Source organism: Malus domestica, chromosome 16, assembly GCF_042453785.1.
Source record: "Malus domestica chromosome 16, GDT2T_hap1".
NCBI lineage: Eukaryota > Viridiplantae > Streptophyta > Magnoliopsida > Rosales > Rosaceae > Malus > Malus domestica.
In genome coordinates, this window is record NC_091676.1 from 21,880,565 (window position 1) to 21,902,761 (window position 22,197).

At 37.5% G+C, this 22,197-nt stretch overlaps 1 protein-coding gene across 1 annotated transcript; it reads left to right on the forward strand.

The window, feature by feature from the left end:
• Nucleotides 1–326: 326 nt before the first annotated feature.
• On the forward strand, nucleotides 327–8,984 carry LOC114822277 (uncharacterized). Its single transcript, XM_029096604.2, has 3 exons — nucleotides 327–828; nucleotides 941–1,504; nucleotides 8,770–8,984. The coding sequence occupies exons 1-3, from the start codon at nucleotides 327–329 to the stop codon at nucleotides 8,982–8,984; spliced, it is 1,281 nt and encodes a 426-aa protein (XP_028952437.2).
• The last annotated feature ends 13,213 nt before the right edge of the window (nucleotides 8,985–22,197 follow it).

Consider the following 22,197-nt stretch of genomic DNA (forward strand, 5'->3'; position numbering starts at 1 on the left):
AAAGGCACATTTTCTAGGATTCATCTTCAACTTGTGGGTTCTAATTCTCAACAAAGCTTGTATGAGGTCTTCCAAATGCTGATATTCAGATTTAGACTTCACCACAATGTCATCAATGTATATCTCCATGCTATGCCCGATCAAATCATGGAAAATAGCATTTATTGCCCTTTGGTAAGTAGCACAAACATTTTTCAACCTGAAGGGCATTACAACATATTCATAAGCAACTTGCTACACCTAAGGCTACATGGGAGATAGCAATTGAAAAATTAGCCAATACTACCAGTCAAGAAATCCAAAATTTGCATGCATCAATGAAAAATATGGAAAAACAAATTGAGCAGATTGCGTTGCAGGTTTCAGAAAGAGCACCTGGTACATTTCCTAGTCAAACAGTACCTAATCCAAGAGGACGAGAAGAATGCAATGCTATACGGACTTTGCGGTCTGGCATAAGTTACGACAACGGACATGAAAATTCTACTGGAAATTCGCAGGCAACAGAACAGCCCCAAACTAAATCTGCAATTTTTGCAGATTCTGCAATTTCTGCAGATTCTGGGCAGTCCCAAGACAGATCCGAAAATACCACAAAAACTGCAAAACAGGTTTATGTGCCTCCTATGCCTTATCCTAAAAGGTTGAAACCTAAAGCTAAAGATCAACAGTTAACAGATTTTATGAAGACTTTAGCTAAAGTTCAAATTAATCTACCGTTAATTGATGCAATTAAGAACATTCCATCTTATGGAAAGTTTTTTAAGGATGTTTGCACAAAGAAAAAGAAGCTCGTTGAGTTTGAAAATGTGATTCTTACAGAACAATGTAGCTTAGTTCTATTACACAAGTTGCCCCCAAAACAAAAAAGATCCAGGGAGTTTTACTATCTCTTGTACTATTGGCAATTCTGATTTTAAAAGTGCTTTAATTGATTTAGGTGCTAGTGTAAACTTAATGCCTTATTCTGTTTTTAAACGTTTAGGTGAAAGAGAGCTAAAGCCAACCTCCAACATTATTCAATTGGCTGACCGTTCAATTACCTATCCTAGAGGGATCATTGAAGATGTTATTATGAAGGTTGACAATTTGTATTTACCAGCTGATTTTATGGTGTTGGACATGGATGAGGATTTGACAACACCCATCATTTTAGGCCGCCTATTCCTAGCAGCAGCTCGGACTCTTATTGATGTTGAAGTCGGAACACTAACATTTTGGGTCGAAGATCAAACAATTGTTTTTAGGTTGTTTGAAGCAAGCATACATTCAGGTGATAAACAAGAATGCATGCGTGTTGAGGCATTAGATGGTTTACCGAGTGCCGAGTTTATGATCAGATCATCAACTGACCATCTGTCCATAAAGCCCCTGAATTTGACTCATGATTGCATAAGTTCTAAACCACAGCAACAAAGGGTGCTACATGATGACCAGCCGATTAACATTATGAAAAAACATGAAAATTTGCCAGGCAGCCCAAATGTTAAGAAAATACAGCCTGGTAAAAAAGTGTGGTTGTTAAGTTCCTATTTCAAATCATCTCCAGGGAAACAAGAGTCTCGATGGAAATATCCTTTTCTAGTTACTAAAGTTTTTCAGAATGATAATGTGGACATCAAGGTTGAGGGCACAGATTTCTCATTGAAGGTTACCAAACATCAACTAAAACCATGCATAGGGAAATTTGGTGCAAGCGAGTCTCTAACTCTGAAGGAACCAGTGATCTAGCCACCGGACTTCTGCGACGTCTAGCTACAGACTTAAAATAAAGCTCTTATTGGGAGGTAACCTAATTCTTCTAAACTCATTCCTTATTTTACTTTTCGTTTGATTTTTCATTTTACTATTAGTTTAAATTTCTATATGCATATATATACCTAAGTTTTCAAAAACACAAAAAAAAAAAAAAAAAAATGAAAAATCCAAAAATATGTTGCTTTCTTTATTTACGCATGTTGATTTTAGCTCCGTTTTTAATTGTCATAATTATTGGTTCATAGCAACTTGCAAACGGGGAAAATAAACGCCGATTATTCTATACTAGAGTCATGCACCCAGCAACAAGTTTGCATTAACATCAACCACATCTACACTATGCTGAAATTTAAAGCAATTAATATGAGCTCATTGGTGTTGGCGGGCAGGGTAGATGTGAGCTCTCCTTGATCTCTCTTTATTCTCTCACATAGTCTAACAACCTCTTGATTAAGGACCTGACTGCTATTACTTGGTCCTTTCTCTTCTGGTTTATCATCATTGGTGTTGGCAGACATGGACAATATGAGGCATGTCCTATTCTTCCTGGGTGAGACAAAGTCTTTGTTCTAAGAGCTTTTGGGCCGTCACCTTGGTAGGGCGGCCATTCTGATCAGCACTTAGACATTGTAGGATCCCAACATTGGGATTGTAGAAATTGTCATCAGCAACATTAGCTATGGGGAGAAATGGTTGTGACTTGGCCTCCACTATCTCCCAAAATCCTTGTGGTGCAATGGTAGGTTCATGATATACAACAACTTGTTTGTGCAAGGTAGATGGTGCAGATAGACTCTGGTGTATCCAATCCCCTCCTAGCGTCGCCTCATAGATAGAGCTGCTATCTACCATAAAGAATGCCAATATAATTTTCTTAGATCCCTAGTCTACCTCTAAGGGCAGTATCCCATGAGTTTTGGTTGGTGATAACTCCATAAAAACTAGACAATGTGAGATCAGTAGGTATAAGGTTTTCTTCACCTCTGCAAAGGCTCTTTATCTGTTTAAGTGGTAGCACATTAACTGCTGCCTCCCCATCTATCAACACCCTTTTGAAAGGAACTCATTCCTGATGAGTTGTCACATATATGGGCTTTAGATGGTTTGTTAAGGCTAGATTTGGCTTTTTAAACACCATCTTGTCAGAATAAACCTTCTTGGGGTTCTCTTTACATAGGATCAGGTGAGTTTTCCAAGCTTGATTATTCCTTACTAACTTATTCAATGTTTACAAATGCCATCGTTGGCTCTTGTGCTACATAATCATCCTTCATTACTTCTGGTTGATTTGGTTCTGCACAAAACATGGCTGGCAGTACATAGGTCATGTTCACATAAAAGTTGCTAGGTCCAAGTGTTCATTCCTTTTTCTCCCCAATCTAGCACAGAAACTGATCCATCCATGCTTGAGTATCTTTGGTTAACATCAACTCGGGCACTTCATCCTCTCCTATGGCGTTAAAATCATGCAGCTGCCTTAAAGTTCCATATGGAATATCCTCTTGTGATAGTGGAGGCATCCCTCTTTCAGGAGAAATGGTTTCAAAACAAATAGACTATGGATTCTAACCTGGTGCAGGTACCATCACCATGATCTCTTGGGCTCTTCTTAATATTTTGTACTTCCCTAGATGAGGGTTTTGAGGAACACGATCCCCTACGCCTTTAGCCTAGCCTTGCTATTAGCCCTCTCTATTTTTTTTTCTTGCTTCTTTAACTGAGTCGTCTATCTCTTCCCTGGGTAAACATTTCAAACTTAACATTTTCAGAAGCTTCTGAAACAATAAGCATTCTTAGTGAGTTCATATAAGCTTTGTGTTGCCTATGAACCCTTTTTATCATGGATGCCCCCATTTCTCGAACAGGCATTTCCGTCTTTGCCCACTACGTACCAATTTCAGCCTAGTTAGGCTGAATTCACCTTTGTAACTGGTGGTAACGAGCTCATGGTTCTTTCAAGCCTTTCTTGTCTCATGCTACCATAGTTGGTTGGTTGGGAAGCCTTAACATCCACCCAGCGTGGCAACCTCGCTTCTTTATCTTCTACTTCTTCATAAGCTTCAAAATTTCTAAACACTTCAGACAAACCCTTAAGCTTTGAATCTCCTCCCAACCTCTGGAACACATTCTTAGTAATCTCCTTGATTGTCACTGTAGTCTGAAGAATACTCAAGCGGGTGTTATGTTCCTCTATCTCTCTAATTCTGACCAATTCTCGATTAATGATGGCACTTGATGATGGTACCTCAAGCTCACACTCACATTGGCATTTGCTATACAAAACTACTCATTTGATAACAATTGCTTGGGCCTTATCGGGCAACCTCCTGACACCTTTTGTAAGCCTACATGCTTGCTTTCTTTCTCATCTTTCATCCAAGGTAACTTTTCATTTCCCCATTTCAACCCAATTAAGATTTATCATGTTGATTGGGGCTTCTGGGAATGGATCTATGCCAACCATCATGTTGGCCTGGGGTTTCGCCAGTAATAATTTTCCTTTGACTATAAGGTCTTGGATCTAATCTCTGAATTGCACACAATTGGCAATGAAGTGGTTGAAGGTATAGTGGAGCTTGCAATACTTATTCCCTCTAAGTTCTTCAAGTTTAGGCATCTTTTTGGTGTTGTCGAGCAAGATTATTCGAGCCCTCACCAGTTCCTCTTAAATGTCTACGACTTTGGTTATGTCAAAGGCATATGACTAATACTTTAGAGGCTTCATAGGTGCGATCTTCTGGTCTTTGATGGGTTGAACTAATCCCTTCACTATCAAAAGCTTGAAAGAAGTGGTCATTTCTGCAGCACATAACTTTATCCCTTCCCCTAGGCTATTATAATTTTCTCTCGCCTCTAGACCTTCAAACTCCAGTTAATGTATTGGTGTTTTGCTTTTATAAAATGGGGGCACTTTGGATGAGTGCTTCACTTGTGTTCTTCTGCCAACTTTTCATACTTCGTGGCCGTAATCACCAGCTCTTGAAGCTCGTTAAACTGTACATCATAGAACTTCTTCCTCAGGGGTAGTCTCAGAGCCTTATGGGTGATGGCTATGAGTTGAGCATGGTTGATTGGGAACTGGCATCTCATCCTGGTCTTCTTGAAACTCATCATAAAATACTCCGTAGACTCATTTTCATATTACTTCACTTTCACCAGATCATTAATGGTCATTTCATGTTCCATCCTATAAAACTACTCATGAAAGGCCATATCCATCTACCCTCAAGTTGGCAATGGAATTTTTGGGGGGGGGGGGGGGAGGGGTAACAGAGAGTACCATTGGGAAGCCAAGCCTACCAATGAACTTCCAAAAAATCCCAATTTTTAGTTGGGGTTGTCCTCGAACGCCAAACAGTGATTTGAAAATTTGAAGATGTGATATCTGAAAGACACATTACAGTCTTCTCCATTAAAAGTTGGGAACACAAACATCTTGAAATTGAAAGGGAAATGATTATGCTCATCAATGTACTCAGGATAAGGCTTATAATATGTTATCTTAAACATTGGGCGGGCATACGGTTGCATTCTATACTACTATCCTTCTCAATTCTGCCAATTCATTCCCGAATTGTTGGTTAGCCATATTATTGTATGAGGGATAGTGAGTCCCTCACTTCGGGATGTGATCGACGCTTGAGAAAGCTTCCCTTTATGGGTCTGGCTGTAAGGAAGAAACTTCCCCCAGTTGTGGATAAGCCATTTCCGCTTGTTTCTCCCACTGAGTTAGACGCACCAACCTTTATCCCTTCTTACTTAACCTGCCTTCTAACATCTGGTGGTGGTGGACAATCGGGCAAGCCTGTTTCTTGAAACTCTTCATTTTCTCACCGACTAGTTTTAGCCTCTTCCTTCCTTTTCCCCTTGTTCGTCTTTTCTTCAAGTAAGCGGAACAAAGGAATTATTGGTTCATTTTTTAGGCTTGGCTCGATGATTCTTTCCCTGGTGTAACCATCCTTTGGTGTAGAGTACTCTAACTCCAACTTTCTCTATAGAGTTCTTGTTAAGGAACATAGCTTGCTAACCTCTCCTTTGGTCTCTAGAGAGATATTCTCCATACTTCTCAGTACTTGCACCATGGTGGCTTGCAAATCTTCATTAGTGACTTTTTCAACCGACTTCTTAAAAGAGGTCGGGCTCTCTAAGATTGTAGGGCCGTGTAGTGAATGAAAATCCTCTGGGTGATCTGTCATGCCTACTTCTATTGGACAGAGAGGTTGCCCAAATTTAACCTTCCACCTAAACGTTTGATCTTCAATTCGTCTTGGCATACAATATCACAAAATGGATCCCACCGAGCGTGCCAAAACTATGTTCAGGCTAGATCTGTCCCTCGCACAGCTCCCCGGGGTCTTGCCTGTCAGGCAAGGTTTGCTGCTTGGTGTGCTGCAATATGAGTTTGCTATTAGTTTGAATGATGCCTTTGTGGGGCCTTTGTTAGGCCTTGAAGCTCACAATCAAAACTAATATGGATTTGAGCGTGCCGCTATTATCTTTGTATAACAAATTGTTCTTTTTTGGTTATTTACTACGTTGATTACATGCGCCACAAGTTACTTGGACTTCTTGATCTTACTGGATTGTTATAGATGAGTTAAGTATGTATAAGGTTCTTTTCTTGCCTTGTAAATAAGGACTTTTACTCATACTATTATATGTCCAAATAAAGGGAGTTCAGGGCCTTTCCAACTATTTCTTTGATTACAGTTAACACTAAAGAAGCAAGGTTAATTAGTTTAGCTAGATTAATCACAAATGAACTTTGAAAAGCAGCTGAAAGTGGTTTAAAACACAAAGAAAGATGCATTAAACAATATATCTACTTTATGTAAGCACAAACAAAAGAGATTCGGGTAAGATTATAACCTTGTCAGGCAAGGTTCAATTTCTTGCGACCATTTCTCTTTGTGTCTTATAAGGGTTGTAATCTTTGGGGAATGAAAGGTAAAATGAGTTTACAAAAGGGATTCGATACGACAACAGTGAGGAAAAGTAGCAGAGCTTCTAAAACTTGACAAAATATGACTTTCTATGGTGAATCTATGACTAAAAGAGCATAGTCTGGACAACTAAAGCTTTCTGGTTTCTAACTTGTCTGAGAGCAAAGTGGGATGTCTTTTGATTGATTGGTTGAGTGTCCTTGTCTCTGGTAGCCCTTGCTGCTTTTATAGACTTTTTAGCCCGATTGTCCAAGCTTTGCCTTTTGGTGATGTCCTCGAAAAGTACTTTTTGTTGGGATGAGCTGCCCTTCTAAGTGTCACTTCTCTCTTAGGCCTATTGCCTATTTCTTGGCAAAAATGATTTTTAATTCCTCTTGGGCTATCGACTTGTCCCTTTTCTTTTTGTGTTCTTGGGCCTCCACTCTCACTAAGCCTAGCATTAAATATCCACTCAAACACACTCACTTCTTTTTCACATGGTATTGAAAATTATTCTAAGATTCCACTACCATAGCCAGTTAGCAATAGTGGTATCAGTCTATGTACCATAAATTGGGATGAAATGATTATCCACATGATAAGTTGGGATTGTGTGACTCGAAACAATCAAGTCGTGAGTGTGCATGGAGTAGTTCCTTGAGCGTGCGCATGTGTTCAGGTATATATTTGGATTCCATATCACGTATTTGTGTCATGAAACATGCACGTGTCTTAGAGAGCTTTCTACATACGACCGATTCTTGTATAAAATAAAATAAAATTTTAATTTCTTTCTCTTGATAATTGATCATCTGTAACCAGTGCATGCATGCGATAGTTGATTATGTGATGACTATTGTATACAACGTCTTACCCAATAATTTCTTCATTTGGCGTTCAGACTATCTAAAATACTAGCTATGTAACAACATCATTCTTGAACTGTTGGAGTGCTTCTTACTCATCTTCATCATCCAACAAGCCAATTGGTTCCCCAAAGCAATAGGTTCCTCTATTTCCATTTATAGAATTTCTCACCAATATTTTGGATGATTAGACCAATACTACATAATCTTTTATTTAATTTTATTTTGGGTCTTTATTTGGACATTCTCCTTCAATATTCTCATCTATTTTAATAATTATCTTTGCAATATAGTTTGAAGATCAAAATCTTTTAATTTTTAGGCCACCATCAGTTACAACAACGACAACAAAGCTTTTTTCCACTATCAGTTTAAAAAAAAATCAATCAAATCAAAATTACTAGTATAAAATGACGGTGGAAAAGTGTCATCTTTCGTGTTTCGAAAACGTCATATATTTGAATGTCGTCCAATTAATTATATTAAATGACTGGAGATGTCTCATTTAGTGTCAAACGATGGCTTTTAGCTAAAACCGTCATCCCACCACCCAACAATAAGCAAGAAAATTGGGGTTTCAAGTATGTTTATACCATACTTAGGGCTTCCGTATTTAGATCTCGTACAAATACTCGGGGGACTTAAATGTAATTATGTAATAAAAGAAGGGGCAAATATGTAATAAGTGAGGAGCCCTTATTCTATAAAATGACTCCTCACCCTCACAATTAGAAGAGGTCATTTCTTAAGCCCCCTTCATCCTCTCAAAGCTCTCACTCTTATTCAGAGCTCTCTCTCCCTCAGAAATTTAATATCAGTGTGGACGTAGCCCAAACCTTGAGGTGAACCACGATACATCTTGTGTTATTTACATTTCTTGCAAATTCACGGTCGGATTTACGTTGTTCCAAGACCTCTAGTTTTGTGCATCAACATTTGGTGCCATCTGTAGGAAACGACATGAAAAGCTGTGTCGGTTCTCTTTCATTTTTTCACCTTTTCCATGAATTTGCAAAACCCAAGAGACGACCAAAACTCTTTCTGCCTCTCTCTTGCATCTGATCTCTTTCACCTCTACAAAAACCAAAAACACCACATTCTCTCTAAAAATCCTAAGATTCTCTCTCTAAATACCGAGAAAAGCCCATCTCTCTGTTTTGAAGAAAAAGAAAACGACAGAGATAAAAGCAACGTCTTTTCTAAGACTTGTCTCTCCGACTCAGTTTCAGCTCCCGACTCGAATCCTTCGAACTCAGAATCTCAAGCCCAGCAACTTTCTGAGCCTCAAAACGTAACATTTTGGTTTCCGTCTCAAATAGACGAGTCATATGCTGGCCTCCCCACCAGCCACTTGCTCAGCTTTGTCCCTGCTGTTACTGAAGATAAAGAAAAGGGTACCACAAGTTATGAAGCACCTGAAGCGAATTTGCCCTTCTGATCCTCCCAAAACGACGGCCAAAACCCACGTTTTGTTCATTTTCTCTTTCTCCAATCCTACTTTTCTTATCAAATGAGCGTCATTTCTGCCAGGTGAGGGCAAAGATGGAGGGAAAAAAGTAAAAGGTATTTATACATTGATGTCATGCCTGAGGAAGAAGAAGCACTGCATTGAATTTGAAGGGTCTCTGCTTTTGGATCTTTCCCAAAGATTGAATCTTTTCTTGTCGATTTGTGGAGTTGGGTTTTGGGAGCTGAAAGTTGGAGGCTTTGGAGCTGGAGGAAGAATCTGTTCTTGGAATCGAAAAAGCTGGGTTCTCCGACGATCTCCAAAAGCTGGGTTGTCTTCGATTTAGGCTCTGTCAAAGTCCCACGACGATTTTTCCTCATAAGTGCTTGCACTGCAAGTGTTTTTGGCAAGCGCCTAGAAGCAAGAATCTGCAGTACAAAAGCCCGACTCTCTCAAAGGTCGATTCTTTCGTGCAATTTTCAAAAAAAAGCTGATGCAATTACACCAGGTGGAGTTCCACCATGGAATTGGAGAGAAACTTCTGGAAATGCTCAAGGTTTCTACTTATTCGATCCCATGAATACCAATATGGGCCCTCTAGGTCTCAATCATATGCCGCCGCTGACAACTGGTGTTACTTCAGCTATGGCGGCGACTAGTACCACTGCTGCCTGCACGTCTTCGTCTGTGCCCGCAAACGCCGCGTCGATGTCAGTGGATGATTAGAGCAAGAAAATCTGGAAACCGTATACAATTACCAAGTTGAAAGAGAGCTGGACGAAGCAGGAGCGCGATAAGTTTCTCGAAGCTTTCCAGCTGTTTGATCGTGACTGGAAGAAGATGAAGCATGTAATGGCTCAAAAGAAGATGTCCAATCCTACTTTCCAGCTGTTTGATCGTGACTGGAAGAAGACTGAAAGAGAAAAGAAGATGTCTGCCACCTGCTGGAAAAAGAAAAAAGAAAAAGACAAAAAGACAAAAGGAAGAGTCACATCTTATTATATGTGCTCAGAAAATGGAGCAGGGCCAGGAAGGAGGGATGAGTAAGAGAGGGGTGAGTTTTATTGGAACGGGGAGATCAAGAAAAGAAGAAAGCAAAAGAGAAAGTAAAAGAGAAAGCAAAAGCAAGGAATAAACATCCCACCAGAATGATGTGATTTACTTTTTTTGTTTTTATATGATGTGATTTATTTTTCTTATCTTTCGGAGACATCTGTATAAACCCCATCAGAGGGTAATAATAAAAAAATATAAAATAAATATAAAAACTGCAAAGCCCAAAATAAATGGGCTGCAATGTCATGTGGACGGCGAAGGCCCATATGCCCAAAAGAGCCAGGCCTTCTATTATCACCAACCAGGTAATCAAAAGTACGCCCAGTACTCCACAATTATTCGGCAACCTGTCGCTATTACCACTAACCAGGTGATCAAAAGTACGCCCAGTACTCCAAAATTATTCGGCAACCTGCTGCTATTACCACCAACCAGGTGATCAAAAGTATGTCCAGTACTTCCAAATTATACATGAGCATTACTCATGTCAATCATACATAAACATTCATGAGCATTACTCATATCAATCATACATAAACATTCATGAGCATCACTCATGTCAACATCCATAACATCACTTATGCCAACATCCATGAGCATCACTCATATCAATCAATATAAACATTCATGAGCATCACTCATGTCAATCAGCTTCAAAAACTTCATTTACAAAAGCTCTAGCTTCAAAAAGCTTCATTTACAGAGCTCCAGCTTCAAAAACTTCATTTACAAAAACTCTAGCTTCAAAAGCTTCATTTACAGAGCTCTAGCTTCAAAAGCTTCATTTCCAAAAGCTCTAGCTTCAAAAGCTTCATTTACAGAGCTCTAGCTTCAAAAGCTTCATTTACAGAGCTCTAGCTTCAAAAGCTTCATTTACAAAAGCTTTAGCTTCAAAAGCTTCATTTACAGAGCTCCAGCTTCAAAGCTTCACTTGCAAAGCTTCACCTACAAAGCTTCAGTGCAGGGTATACAAATACCGCTTCCGAACAACCGCCACTTTGGCCCATACATGGATTCAATTTGAAGTCTCCAGCCAACATACTCTATTGACTGAAGACTTGGGGGACTACATTATGTACCATATATTGGGCCTCAACTGGGCCTCATAAAAAATACTTGGGGGACTTAGCCCATTATTTATGTACTGAGGAGCGAGCCCTTATTCTATAAAAATGACTCCCTCACTTTCATTAGAGAGCACCCATTATTCATGTACTGAGGAGCGAGCCCTTGTTTTATAAAAGGGACTCCCTCATCTTCATTAGAGAGTAACGCCGCCAACTGAGCAACCGCCTCGCCGCGAGCATCACTCTTAACCCATCACTTATGTATTGAGGAGAGAGCCCTTATTCTATAAAAGGGACTCCCTCACCACCATTAAAGAGTATCGCCGCCTATTGAGCAACCGCCTCGCTGCAAGCATCAACTCTAGCCCATCACTTATGTATTAAGGAGTGAGCCCTTATTCTATAAAAGGGACCCCCTCACCTTCAACGCCACAAGTCGAGCCAACCAAGGCAACATAAGCCACAAACCGAGCAGCCTCGCAACATGTGCTACTTCTAATTGAGCATCATTTCAGATTAGGCACCGCCGCATACCGAGGATCAGTTCAAGATGACATCTAGTTACCTCGGCCCACACATGGACTGAATTTCAAGTCTCCAGCCAAAAGACTCTCTTGACTGAAGACTTGGGGGGGGGGACTACTGTTTATACCATACTTAGGGCCTCCGTATTTAGATCTCGTACAAATACTCGGGGGACTTAAATGTAATTATGTAATAAAGGAAGGGGAAAATATGTAATAAGTGAGGAGCCCTTATTCTATTGAAGGACTTCTCACCCTCACAATTAAAGGAGGCCATTTCTTAAGCCCCCCTCATCCTCTCAAAGCTCTCACTCTCATTTAGAGCTTTCTCTCCCTCAGAAATACAATATCAGTGTGGACGTAGCCCAAACCTTGGGGTGAATCACGATACATCTTGTGTTATTTACATTTCTTGCAGATTCATGGTCGGATTTATGTTGTTCCAAGACCTCCGGTTTTGTGCATCAACAAAGTACAAATAATTGTTCGTTCAATGCGTCGTTTGTGTAACACATATTGACGAGGTCATCTTCGGATATTGATTCGAGACAAATTTGGGTCATCCTTCCAAAGGCATCCACACGACACTTTCTAGAAAACTGTTGTCCCACTAATCAAAATCTAAAAAATCATGTACAAGACGACGTTTTCCAAATAAACCGTCGTGCGAAGCATCACCAAACTACAGTTTGGCATAAAACCGTCGTCCCATCTACACAAAGAGATGACGGAAAACCCACTTTTTTAGTGCCATGTTTGAAGAGTAAAGGAATTAAGCAATATTTCAACAATTAAACGATTTGAAATATTGATAACTACACATGTATCAAAACAAGAAAAACACATTCTATATATACTAAAAACCAAACATCTGGTTACTGTTCTAGGGCAGTGTGCGGACCAAAATGCCCCTCAATTTGTTTGTTAAGCTAATTTTTTGCCATCTTTTCTACCGTAAAATGACTACCTTGCCCTCCAGGCCACGCATTCATGCTCTCCGGTTTCGATTTCTTTGGGTGCTTCGGTTCTCTCTCACCATTATTAGTTTTTGATTCTTCTGGAACCTAGTTAGTACTAAATACCAAACTATCCATGTGTTGGAAAATATTATTATTTAGATTTATTTTAATGTTTGGTATTTTGGGCTTAGCCCATCCGAGTTAGGGTTTCTTAGATTTAGTTCTCTATAAATATAGTTTGTAATTTAGTTTGAGAACAAGTTATTCACAATGTAGTCTCTTAGGGTTTTGTAGCCGTTCTGACATTCTTGTTAGTTTAATAATATTCTTATTATTTTGTAATCTTGGTCGTTGTGCACTCTGATATTCAACTCCATGAAGTTTCTGAAGGAATTATTTTGTAAAACATGTTCATTTGAGCAACATCATATAGCATGCAATTAACAATTAAAGGCGGAATCATGCTTACATGCACTCAAATACAAAACATTTACCCATGAAATTCAAAGCCTAGTAGATTGGTGAACCAATAATCAACTCAAAAATAAGTGAGTTGAAATTAATACCTTTGTAGATTCCTCTTTGCATAAGCAAAGGCTAATCACCCAAAGAGATAGGGCCTTCATTCCTTGCTTCTTAGATCCATGGATTTGGATGGAAGAATAGGTTCTCCAAGTTCCCAAAATTGAGAACCTCTAAGTCTCTACACCAAGGAGAGATAGGATGATGAATGAGTGACCTTGGAGGATTAGATGACTAGCTAATCACCTCCAAGGTGTTGGCCTCTTTAGAGAGAAAATGGAGAGACAATTCTCACCCATTTTCCCCAAAAATAAACCCTTATTTCACTTAATGAATATTTGGCTATAAAGTCATTTATATAGTCACTTCTTTAAGTGACCTAAATAACCAAAACCCTAATTCATTCCTTATGGCCGGCCATTTAGGGATTTTTGGGCTTTTGGGCTTTAATGAATCTTTATTCATTAAATTGTCATACAACTTAAGTTAATGGGCTTGACGTTCGAAGCCCATTGAGCCTTAAGGTCCAAAACTATCCCGTGGTCTTTAACGAACTTATTCGTTTGATTAATTAACATATTAATTAATCCTTGCCATAAATAATTAAACCATTCAATTAATCTTACTCATTTCATTTATTTCGTCCATCTCTACCTTACACGGTGTACGATCCATTAGGTTCCTTTTAGCGAGGTAGTGGGCGATTAAAACCATTTTACATCGATTGTGAATTGAAACTATTTTCAATTCTCCCTTTAGTGATTACACACGTTTAGGGCTTCCACAAACCATGAGTGACACCTAGCCGTATGTCATGGTTACCCAAGCTAATCAGAAGAGGTGGAGAACCTATTCAGTCTGGGATTACAAATGCAATACGGTCTTTCTCTAATCTAATACTCTTGACCACATTGTTTGGTTTGATAGTTTATTTTCTCATGTCTACTATCCAATGTGTGTCTTGTGCTTATATGATTACCTTGAATGTGATTAGGAACACATTCCCAAATCTCATTCATACTCTGGCCAGAGATTCAAATCATATCAGAGAGTATTCTCCCTCAAACAGTTTGAAGGTTAGAGATCCCTTGTTGCGCATTCACTTGTCTCCATAGCTAAGCGGCTTGACCCCAACGATGCCGTGGACACCCTCCTGGTGGGATGACTTTGACATAATCAAAGATCAAGGTCTTAACCACAAGACAACTATGATGCCTCAGGTCAAAGGACTACTTTGCATTATCCCAACCATGAGTTCTCATGTGACATGGAATATGAGAACTCTTCGTTGATCGCGTTCAGTGAACTCATTCTCTATTGAGCACCTACCGCACTTGTCTTGATGTCACACACACCAATGATTTGAGACTAATCACTCTCCCTGAGAGAAGACATAGTACGTACCGATCTTGACGGACTGTCAATGCCCAATTGGCAATCCTATGATCAGGAACGTTTAGGATGTGTCTACGAAAGAATGGTCTCAAGAATCTAACTTCATTAGATTACATTCTCCCAATCACAAATTCCTTGGACTTTATTGTTTAAGCATATAACATTTATATGAGACGGCTCAAACAATAATGTATGCCCTTTATATGTAAAACTAGATTAGTTTAACATGTGAAATGTCCGTAAAGTATCATCACATGATTGGATTTAGGGCACATTTCCAACAATCTCCCACTTGCACTAGAGCCAATCAGCTTGATCATCAATGATGATATCTCTTCTGTAGTCATTTCATAAATGGCTGAATAGTAGGCCTAGGCAGTGGATATCTATATGTGTTATCCACAGAAGCAACCTTGAGAATAACAACGTCACCATTATACATGATTCTCAATCATGTGGTTCAGTCTCTCATTTGTGTTCGGATCTTGATGAGACCTTGATTCCCAGGCTTGAGCTATCGCCCCATTAGTGTCATACACTTTCTGGTTGGAACCGAATAGAGAGTTCATAAATGAACTTTCCCATCCAAACAACATTGTTGTAAACTTCTATATGGCAATATATCTTGCATTCATAATGGAACACACTAAAGTCATTACTTTAATGTTTCCATCCAAATATCTCTTTAGTCATAATAAAGAGATATCTGTTTATCTCTTCATTCATAATGAAGAAACATCCAATGATGGATTAGATTCATAATCTAATACATTTACGCTTCCATTACGTTACTTTGATTCTTCCTCGATCTTTGAGGAATTTATCCTTTAGTATTTCTTAAATACTTAAGGACTCACTTGACAGTTGCCATGGTTCTGATCCTGGGCTTGCACTGATATCATCTTGTACCGTTCTAGGTACAACTCATATCAATGTTTTTCATACAATATGAAATACATAAATCACCTTTCTGCGTATGCATAAAGGATTCTATTTACGCATTATTTCTTTGGGAGTCAAAGGGGCACGTTCCCTTTGAGAAGGGCAACTTGCTAGTCTTACTAGAGTCATCCTTCTAATTGAAGTTTATCATCATATGAGAAACTTCCTAGCATCCATTGTCTATTATTAGGGATTGATATAATCCAATTATATCATGAAATATATCATTATAGATTTCCATCCCATGTATATAGACTATATCTCCCATATACATTCTATCTTCATATAATGTATTAAAGTCATAACTTTAACGAAGAAGTATTCTTTTCATTTCCAAAATTAATATATCATATATATTTAAATTTTTAGGAACATGATTAACTCCCACTAATCTTTTGTAAAACTAGTAAACAAAAGATTCATTTACATCTTTATGAGAAATCAAACGATTTGATCATTTTTCTCATAAAATGCAAATAGCTCCCACTAACTTGCTAAGATCCATGATGGATGGATCTCTACAACTTTCATGTCTTGTGATTCATAGTTTTAGACATATATTATCAAGACTATCTTAATAATGGTTTCGGAAACCCATATTATGTCAAAACATTGAATCACCATTTAGTTGTAGCTAACAATCTTCGAATTAATTGAAACTAAGACTACGTCAAAAATGGTTCCTTTAAAGTTAACCATTCTCTTTGATTGTAGTCACCTTAAGCTACCAATTAGCTATGAAGGTTTCATTATTTCGAGTCAAATGGTACTTTACCATTTCCTTGAGTATATATCGTATATGCACTCAATGTAGTCATAAGGATTTTCATTCTTATTTCTTTCGAATTAAGAGGTGCAACTCTATGACATAGTCATAAAGTTCAAAACCATTCAACTGAGACGGTTTTTAAATCCTTATCGACTACCTTGGAGCTTGTGGTATAGGAACTAGGTTGTTATATTTGTTGATTACTTTCTTGTCTCTCAAAGAACCCATTCTTTGAGTTCTATCTCTCGTTCATTTGCTTTTAGGCAAATCACATTGTAGAATTACAATGAACTATCCAACAAAACAACATTTGTTAGTTGGTTTATAGAAGCGATATCCAAAAGTTATTTTAAGGATATCCTACAAGATTATTATCAAACAAATATTGCTTGTTAGCACACAACCCCAAATCTTTAACATGCTTAAGATTTGTCTTTCTTTTCCAACTACATCTTATGGAGTCATGAAAATATTGGAAGATCTTCTCATTGACAATCATATTGTTTTTAGAAGTATATATCCTATATATGGGTAATAGATAACATCTAACGAACTAAATCTTATTCAAGTTCGTTCTTCTCCTAATGGAGAAATACATTATCTTATGATGATATTTTCCTTGATATCTTTCAAGGAAACTCATCTAAAGTGTTACCTTTCCTTGGATCAAATCTAAGGAGGTAAATACTTTAGACGTCTTACTCATCAACTTACATTACTTGAATTCTTTGAAACATTTTGCAAAGTATTCGGACTTGTGTTTATTCAAAATAAACTATAGTCCAACAGAGAGTGATCTTCGGTGAATGTAATTCAACATGAGTAATATTATGTTTGTGGACAAGTGCCACTAACATTTAAGTGAATTAATCTCAACAACTTTGTGATTCTTTCTTCTTTCCAAAAGAATAAAGATTCAAACATTTTGCCTCTATACAATTTTAACAAGAAGGTATTGGATCCGGATCTAACGATCCAAAGCATCCATCTTTCACCAACTCATAACTTATGTTTTTAGAGGTATCACAACTTTAGTTGGGATTAGTCACTACCTTGCAACCTTTTGGGTTTTAAGCATCATTATTTTCTAAACAGTTAACACCACCATATTATCTCTACTATAGAGACAATTAATTAGATTACCATAATCTAATCATTGATTAATAAAGAACATTGTTTTGTCAAACAAAACATTTATCCATTTCACATAGTGACTGAATTTAGTTCCTTAAAATTGGAATACAAAGACAATCTATGTTTTTCCAATTTCTTTGGTAGTTCATATGAGGAAGTAAGTACCATCTGCTTTCGCAGAGATCTACATTTGATTCACGTTTCGAATGTGAAGTACTTTCTCTTCTCTCATTTATCTTCTACTTCTTATTAGCCACACTTTTACAACGATTGTAAAACATAGTCACTAATACAGAATCATGCATTCAAGTAGAAGAACCAACTGTTTTGAACTATTCAAGAACAATTTACAACACCTTCGAAAGGTGTGTCCTTGACACTTGCAAGACATTTCTTGCAAATACCCCTTCCAATATCCATCCTTTCATAAAGAAAGTTTGTTCCCTTGGAGTTATTTATCTTCTTTATTTGACTTTCACCTTTGACTACATTAGTCATGGTCCCTAAACTCCCACTATCTCTCTTGAAACCTTTTTCAATTGTGTTATACACATCAAACATTTTGGAGAGTATGTGGTTATTGTTCACTATATAGTTTACAATAAACTTAGTGAACGATTAGGATAGGGAAACAAAGGTGAAGTCCTTGCCTAGTTTCCGTCTCGTTTAAGTGGTTTATCACTTCAACATTCAATGATTCAAAATCATCATAAGTCCATGTTAATGGACTATTTTTGTCAACCAACCATTATGTTCTAAACATAATTACAAACCTTCAAGAGTTGTACAAGGCAACTCTCATTTCTTCATACAACAATTTGTAAATGAAGAATCATGGCACATTTAAGTGTTCATGCCTTTGTGCTTTCTTCTCAAGTTCTTTGTTCATTTAACAAAGAAACAAGCACTAAGTGTTTGCATTGACTAAGAGTTGTTCAAAGCAACTCCTATTTCTTCATACAACAAATTGTAATTGAAGAATTATGACATTAAAAGTGTTGTCCTCTTTATGATAGACCTTTTCTAACATATTCTTCTAATGATACATTATCAATAGGAAGATTGTGAGGATGAGACTACTTAGATACATATGCAATCCTTTTAAGACATTCTTTGGGATTGTGGTACCTAAGTCCGGAAACTAAAACATTCGGTTTTGTCAAGTGTTGGATAGCGTTTGCAAATATATTGGTAAACAAATACATAACGAATATAAATTGATTGATTTTAAGCCATTTGATTCGGGTCTTTAAATCAAAATAGCACCACCCACTATTTTTGGCAAATTCCATATCCCTCATAGGAATTCGAGAGTTTTGGATGAAACTCCTAGTAGGTTATGGGAGGCTCACTATTACCAAGCCCACCTCACGATGATACGATATATGGCTAGCAACAATAATAATGAGAGAGTACGCTTACTCATTTGCAACTCATGCAAGTACCCATCTTATTTGGCCTCTAGAGAATGTAACCTCACAATGATATGATATTGGTTCCATTGCACTTAGTTAAGTTCTTCCCACCATGCTTAGTGTGTGAAGGGGTTCAAGAATAGCCTCACGATGATACGATATATAGCTATCCTCGTTGCCTACACTCACCTCATCATATGTATATGGATTCCTCCTGAGTATAAGCATGCACTGTGTACTCCCCCATGATAGGGTGAAGCCGGTGTACAAGTCATAAACGATTGGATCCCACCACGGTGGAAGGCCACGAAGAGATATTCTAAACATCTCTCGCTTATCAACTTAATATTGGTTTGGTTGAGGGTTTTAGGTCTCATCACATATAAACATACATTTTAATCTCTATTAAAACTATTTTGGTCCTATAACAACTATTGGTCCATCTCATTGTTTTAGTTGTACATAATACTCCCACTATGCTTTTAAAACGATTTTTAAAGCAAGAGTATATGATACTACTAACATAAACTTTGCATTCATTTGATGGACTACATAGTTGCCTTAGGGCCTAAGGATGATTATGAACCTTTGTTTAGATTCAACACGAGCCTTGTGTTGAACCTCAGTCTAGGAATGAAGATTGATTTTAGTTACGCGTTTAATCACATTAAGGCGTGTTGTCTTATGGGCGTTGGACCCAACTACTTCATTTTCATGCATATCGTATAAAGCAAGAAAGAAGTACTTCAAAGTAAAGGTGAGCTTATGCTCATTACAACATTTGCATATAACAAATTACTTTAAAGTAAAGAAGAGCTTAAGCCCTTTTACAACATTTGATCAAATCAAATTACAACCAAAATTTAATCTACACATTCCCATGGTTCAAACAAATTTGAAACGCCTTTCACATAGCTCAATTATATTAGGCTTAGGTTCATAATCACCCTTTAATTAATTAACACTTTAACTAATTAATTGAATGCAACATTTTCATTTGGTTTTTGTATCCATAAAATTGATTTAAATGGAGCTAAACAAAATGAAAATCCAATTCTCATTTAAAGAGACAAAACAATTTTGTTCTCATCCTATTTGGGCCATCTTGCAATTAACCTCAACTTTTGGGCCATATTGCAAATACAAAAACTTTTGGGGTCACTTTGTATAATACACAAAAGTCACAACTTCATGTAAATACAACTAGAACCCAAACTTTTAATAATGCAAAAACATCATTAAAGGAACAAAACAATTTGTCCTTTAGCGTTTTTGGACCTAAACGTAAAAACGTAAACTTTTGGGCCAAAGTGCAAATACACAAAAGTATCAAAACTTTATGTAATTGCATAAAAGCCCCAAAAGTACTCCCTTTGAGGGAGTGGCTGGTTTTAGGGAGGGATAAGGTTGGTGTGTGTGTTGATTTGTGAGTTTTGTCAAAAACATGCAAGTGTATGTAAGATAAGATATGTTTTTGAAATAATTCAAACACAATTATTTCAATCATCATTTATACAAATATTTAACACTTTAAATACATAATAAATCATTTAAAAACATATCACATATACTTTATGAAATAATTCAAAACTTTGAATCAAAACACCAAACCTTTTTGTTCTTGACAAGAACATCAAGAACAATGAAGAACATCCATGAAAAACCCAAATTTTTCCATGAACTTTTTCCACCCAAAAACATTCCAAAACCATTCTTACTTAAGGGAAATAACATCTAACCAAACTAGGGTACTTAGGGGTTCCAAAGAACACATTAAAACACTTTTAACAAGTCAAACAAGAACCCAAAAATTCACCCTTTGATTTTGGCCGAATTTTCCCAAAAGCATGGCACCAAATTTTAGCTCCAATATTCATGCTCATATGAACAACATCTACAACATTTGAGATAGCAAATTTTCCAACAAAATTTACTTTCAAAGAAGCAAGAATAAAGCTTGTAACAATTACAACTTTTAGATCACATACTATGAACTACAAAACCCAAAAGGATTCACCAACTACTAGACCTAGGCTCTGATACCACTTGAAGGAATTATTTTGTAAAACATGTTCATTTGAGCAACATCATATAGCATGCAATTAACAATTAAAGGCGGAATCATGCTTACATGCACTCAAATACAAAACATTTACCCATGAAATTCAAAGCCTAGTAGATTGGTGAACCAATAATCAACTCAAAAATAAGTGAGTTGAAATTAATACCTTTGTAGATTCCTCTTTGCATAAGCAAAGGCTAATCACCCAAAGAGATAGGGCCTTCATTCCTTGCTTCTTAGATCCATGGATTTGGATGGAAGAATAGGTTCTCCAAGTTCCCAAAATTGAGAACCTCTAAGTCTCTACACCAAGGAGAGATAGGATGATGAATGAGTGACCTTGGAGGATTAGATGACTAGCTAATCACCTCCAAGGTGTTGGCCTCTTTAGAGAGAAAATGGAGAGACAATTCTCACCCATTTTCCCCAAAAATAAACCCTTATTTCACTTAATGAATATTTGGCTATAAAGTCATTTATATAGTCACTTCTTTAAGTGACCTAAATAACCAAAACCCTAATTCATTCCTTATGGCCGGCCATTTAGGGATTTTTGGGCTTTTGGGCTTTAATGAATCTTTATTCATTAAATTGTCATACAACTTAAGTTAATGGGCTTGACGTTCGAAGCCCATTGAGCCTTAAGGTCCAAAACTATCCCGTGGTCTTTAACGAACTTATTCGTTTGATTAATTAACATATTAATTAATCCTTGCCATAAATAATTAAACCATTCAATTAATCTTACTCATTTCATTTATTTCGTCCATCTCTACCTTACACGGTGTACGATCCATTAGGTTCCTTTTAGCGAGGTAGTGGGCGATTAAAACCATTTTACATCGATTGTGAATTGAAACTATTTTCAATTCTCCCTTTAGTGATTACACACGTTTAGGGCTTCCACAAACCATGAGTGACACCTAGCCGTATGTCATGGTTACCCAAGCTAATCAGAAGAGGTGGAGAACCTATTCAGTCTGGGATTACAAATGCAATACGGTCTTTCTCTAATCTAATACTCTTGACCACATTGTTTGGTTTGATAGTTTATTTTCTCATGTCTACTATCCAATGTGTGTCTTGTGCTTATATGATTACCTTGAATGTGATTAGGAACACATTCCCAAATCTCATTCATACTCTGGCCAGAGATTCAAATCATATCAGAGAGTATTCTCCCTCAAACAGTTTGAAGGTTAGAGATCCCTTGTTGCGCATTCACTTGTCTCCATAGCTAAGCGGCTTGACCCCAACGATGCCGTGGACACCCTCCTGGTGGGATGACTTTGACATAATCAAAGATCAAGGTCTTAACCACAAGACAACTATGATGCCTCAGGTCAAAGGACTACTTTG